Source organism: Limulus polyphemus, unplaced genomic scaffold (genome assembly GCF_000517525.1).
Source record: "Limulus polyphemus unplaced genomic scaffold, Limulus_polyphemus-2.1.2 Scaffold527, whole genome shotgun sequence".
Classification (NCBI taxonomy): domain Eukaryota; kingdom Metazoa; phylum Arthropoda; class Merostomata; order Xiphosura; family Limulidae; genus Limulus; species Limulus polyphemus.
This window is the reverse complement of record NW_013666137.1, coordinates 139677-143605: the sequence shown is the minus strand read 5'-3', so window position 1 is coordinate 143605 and position 3929 is coordinate 139677. Positions and strand designations below refer to the sequence as shown.

Genomic DNA, 3929 nt, shown 5'->3' with positions numbered 1-3929 from the left:
GCAACTGTAGCTTTTTCCCAAAAAAACTTTGTCTTCAAAATAAGGGTGCGTCCTATATTCCGAAAAATACGGTAATTATGCTTTAAGTGTAATTTAGGTTATACTGGTTTGGCAGTGGAATAGATTTTTGTATAGATATTGAAAGGGTCATAGTTCAATCAATGTATCTGTTTGCTTAAGAATTTTTATACAAAGCTACACAAAGGGCTATATACCCAAGCCTATCCCTAACTCTGAATTGATAAACTAAAGGGATCAACAGCACCCACCGACAACTATTGGGCTCCTCTTAGCTAATAAAACAGTAATATTTGACTGTCACTCTTATAGTACAAACAGAGCCTCAAAATACAGATAATTACATTTATGTGACAATGGGATGTGAACCACAAACCCTTGGATTCACAAGTCCAGACACAACAACCACTAGAGCCCACTCCAATGATTTATGTATAAAGATCCTGATGATGTCCTAAAATATGCTAATTCCACTTCCAACAAAGTAGGCATGATTTTTACTTCACAGGTGAAATCAAGCACAATTTTTAACATCAAATGACTGTGCACAAGTAAAAATTTATAACACTGAACTTTGGGTTTCACAAGTAGCAACAGATCAAAAGTTAAAACTCTATCACTAATAAGTTACATACAAACTTATTAGTGATTCCCAGGACACCTACCTTATGCTTCGTATCAGTCCAATAAAGACGGTTTTCTCCAATATCAGAATCAAGAGCATATATTTCTTCAGCACTCGACACAGGGACAATTTCCACATTATAGGTGTCTAATGATATGCGTCGAATACCAACTTGACTGGAGTATAAGAGGAATGCTTCGGGAACTTTACACGTTTTATTGTCAGTTTTTAATTCCCAGCCCATTGGACAGGCACAAACATAGCTTTTTCCTGGTCGGTTCAAGCACAAGTGACTACAATTACCCATATTGATAGCACATGCATTGGTTCCTAAAAATAAAATGTATTTAAAGATTTAAAATATCATACTTGAAATAACAAATTTAAAAGGTGAGAAACACTCGGAAATAATTTCACTTCTGTGCCATTATGCTTCGTAATGCTTATTTCATCTCTAAACTTTTCCATATCTAAACTGCTTTTTCTACTACATAAAGAACTCTTACTAAAGTTTTATTACTCCGACACATAGTTATACAATTTATATATGTACCTGAAAAATCGTATCAAAAGCTCCATTTGAATATATTTTGAGATTGGATTTGGATGATTTGCTCACATGGATAAGACTACTAGTACTTTAAAAGATTTTTCAGTGGTGCGATGATTATGTGAAAATGCATAATTAAAAGTGATATAATTTATAACAATTTAATAATAAATAGTTATTTTATAAAAAATTACAATAATTATCATTAACACATAGTAGGTTTGTAATGGACATCTGTAAATTGAAATCAGTCATCTTTTGTAGTGTGTTTGAATGTTTTTATATATTTTTCTCCTGTAGTTTTGATTTGTTGTGTTCAGGAAATATAGCTGCTTAAGTTTAAAATGGTGGAATAAAAGCATGAAAACAGGCAAATGATTAATTTTCTCCTCTATCCATAAATTTAATATGCTTTATATACATTGTCAAAAATGATTAAGCATAGTAGAATTTTCAAAACTTGCTCAAGAAATCAATCTAAATACAAAACAGTATAGCACTGTCATACACGATTGTTTTTAGTTTTAGTATCAATCATCACTGACAAAAGTTTCACACTCCGAGTCTTTCATGCAGGTACATGAACAAAAAGAAAGGTCAAGGTTGGTTTTATATATATATAGATATATATATCTAGCTTTTTAAGTAAGCTATAAATAAATTTAAAATTCCATTAACAATTCAGATTGGCACCATGATATGCTGGAATAAAAAACGTCTAAAGATTGAATGATCTAGGTGGAAAAGTCAAGACAATAAGAGATGAATTAATGTAGAAAAAAAATATTTTTATATTGTTTATAATCATATCCATTAGCCATGTTTTGTTGTTTAGCAAAAATATAAAATGTCAGAGAGAGAGAGAGAGAAATAGGGGAAGGACTCCAATAGGTTTGACAGAGTTATTGATACCTCAGCAAATAAATGTACAAAGATGCAAACAGTTTTATATGAAGCATGGAGAATAAAAATAAGAATAAATGATAATTAACACTTTCACTGCTATCTATGAAAGTTTTCAGTTTTTTACCCATTCTAAAGTACTGTATATGCCAAGTCATAGCAACATAAACTAAAAATGGGCATTTTGGAAAATAATTTAGACAGCCTCCATTTTATTTCATTCATCATGGTAGTTTTATACTTTGTATGGATATTACCGAACTGGAAACGACTTCCAAGATGGTGGTGACCAAGAAACAAGCTTTGCGTCGTTGTGCTGAAGTTATTTTGCAGGAATTAATCACTGATGAAGACTCTGAATCTGATAAATTAAGTGGTAATTCAGATGCAGGAGATTTCGAGAAATGTATACAAGTACCTGGCCATGGATGAGGTAGTCTCCATGATAATCATAGAAGGAGGAATGTAGTATAAGGGAATGAAAATGAAAGTGACTCGAATAATAGTGATGTGGATATGGATGGCATAAATTCACATGCTGGTCCACGTTGCCTAACACTGGTGGTAATAATGGTACTACAGCTGGTCCTATACAAGTACCTGGCCATGGATGAGGTAGTCCCCATGATAATCAGAGAATGAGGAGTGAAAATTAGGTGGGGGACTGGATTAATGTAGTCAGACTTCTACATGTACATCAGTTCACTGGTACTACAGATATAACATTAAGCCAAATAATACAGAGAGCTGTCTTCAATGGTTCAAACTGTTTATTCTTGATGAACTAATAGACAATGTTGTCACAGATGCAAATCTTTATGCTGCACAATTTTTACAGGAACACCAAGATTTGAAAAGATATTCCCGTGATAGATGATGGAAGGATTTGACTTCTAACAAATTTTGGCTGTTTTTGGCCCTTCTCTTCAACACTGGGATAGTAAAAAACCCCAAGATTCGAATTTACTGGAGTAGGGATAAATAGAATAGCTACCCCCTTTTACCTTCAGACTATGGCAAGCCTTTTTTTACCCTCAGACTATGGCAAGAGATAAAGTTCTACTGATATTGAAGTTTTTACACTTCAATGACAACAATGCATGTCCCAGAAACTGTCAAGATAGACTCTATAAAATTTGGCCAATTTACAATTACCCCACAGGAAAAAACTGTCCCTAGATGAAGAAATGCTCAAATGGCAAGGTCGTGTAATATTTTGTTTTGACAATCTGCAAAAACCTATCAAATATGGGATGAGAGAGTACATTCTTTCAGAATCTGCTAGTGAACATGCTTGCACCTAATTACTTCTACTGTAGCATTGACAAAACAGTGCAAAAAAACCTGTGGTGGTCTCTTGGAATACCTGTATGGGTTTGGCTACAATGTATACATGGACAATTATTATAACAGTGTGGCCCTACCCAACTTTTTGCTGGTAGATAAAAGAAAGATCCATGTGTGTGGAACTTTGAGACTAAACCAAGGTGCCTCCTCATGATCCGTGGCATGAAGTTGACAGACTCCAGAAGGGTTAAATGTTTATTGTTAAGATGTAAATGTGTTAGTGTGGAAAGACAAACGGCCAGTAAAAACGATCTCCACACTTCATGATTCCAGGATGAAGGACTCTGGCAGGAAAGACAAGAACAATCAGCCCATCCAAAATACAGCTTGTGTGCTTGATTACAACAGACACACATCCGACATTGACAAACTTGATCAAATGGCAAAATGCTTCCTTATAAATGGAAAACAATCAAATTGACAAAGAAATATGATCTGTATATGTTTGAACTTTGCATGGTCAACAAATACATGTTGTACAATCAG

The 3929-nt window shown here is 34.0% G+C and overlaps 1 protein-coding gene across 1 annotated transcript in view; it reads right to left on the bottom strand.

Annotated features, from left to right (window-relative positions):
- The window catches only part of LOC106458881 (low-density lipoprotein receptor-related protein 6-like), a 53483-nt gene that overhangs the window by 12142 nt on the left and 37412 nt on the right, over positions 1–3929 (bottom strand). Inside the window, exon 9 of the mRNA XM_013918440.2 lies at positions 684–973. Coding sequence (XP_013773894.1) covers positions 684–973 — 290 coding nt within the window. The remainder of the gene's footprint in view (positions 1–683; positions 974–3929) is intronic.